The following is a 798-nucleotide window of genomic DNA, read 5'->3' on the forward strand; positions in this document are numbered from 1 at the left end:
TGGCAGCCAGCGTGTCCATCATGGGCAGCGACCCCAAAGTCCGCGCCGGGGCCGTGGACGTTGTAAGGTCAGGGCAGGGCCTGGGGCAGTTGATCTGACAGCAGCACTGCTCTGCAATCCATTGACTCCTGGCTTTCCTTCCAGGCACTGGCAAGACCTCGGCTACCTCATTATCTATGTCACGGGCCGCCCTGACATGCAGAAGCAGAGGGTGGTGGCATGGTTAGCACAGCACAACTTCCCCCATGGCATCGTGTCCTTCTGCGATGGGCTCGTTCACGACCCGCTGCGGCACAAGGCCAACTTCCTGAAATCCCTCATCACCGACGTAAGCCTGGCTCTGCTGAAAGGGATTGTGGCACGGGTTTAGATTGCTCCTCGTCCAACCGCCACTGTCAGCACCAGTCTCTTGGCAGCAATGTGACCTGCAGTGGAAGATTAATCTGTTCATTTTATTTCCATCCCTTTATTGCTCTACAAAAGTGTCTATGCTGTTAAATTGTGTTGCCTCTGCTCTGCACTGCTCCATTTCATCACTGCTCCTCAAACCCCTAATGGAACGAGGCAGCAGAGCCTCCCTTCCTCACACATGCACTTTTTTTAACCTGTTTGTTGTTTTTTTGGCTGCCCTGAGAGGGGATGGAGCTGCTGCAGAAATGGCTTTGCTGGGAGACTCCATAGAGATCTTCGAGGCATGTGACCCTTGGGAGGTCCTGATGTTGCTCAGAGCCTCAGAGAAACTCCAGATAGAACAGAGGTTTTTGTGTCTGGCAGGTGAAGGAGCTGACAGTGTCCAGA

General features: G+C 53.8%; 1 protein-coding gene across 5 annotated transcripts in view; it reads left to right on the forward strand.

Annotated features, from left to right (window-relative positions):
• Positions 1-798, forward strand: part of PITPNM2 (phosphatidylinositol transfer protein membrane associated 2) — a 107,857-nt gene that overhangs the window by 106,098 nt on the left and 961 nt on the right. For all 5 annotated transcript variants that reach the window (XM_017734776.1, XM_017734778.1, XM_017734777.1 and 2 more), the window contains 2 exons: positions 3-67; positions 145-328. In XM_017734776.1, the coding sequence (XP_017590265.1) occupies positions 3-67; positions 145-328 (249 nt within the window). The remainder of the gene's footprint in view (positions 1-2; positions 68-144; positions 329-798) is intronic.

Source organism: Corvus brachyrhynchos, unplaced genomic scaffold (assembly GCF_000691975.1).
Source record: "Corvus brachyrhynchos isolate BGI_N302 unplaced genomic scaffold, ASM69197v1 scaffold114, whole genome shotgun sequence".
Lineage (NCBI taxonomy): Eukaryota > Metazoa > Chordata > Aves > Passeriformes > Corvidae > Corvus > Corvus brachyrhynchos.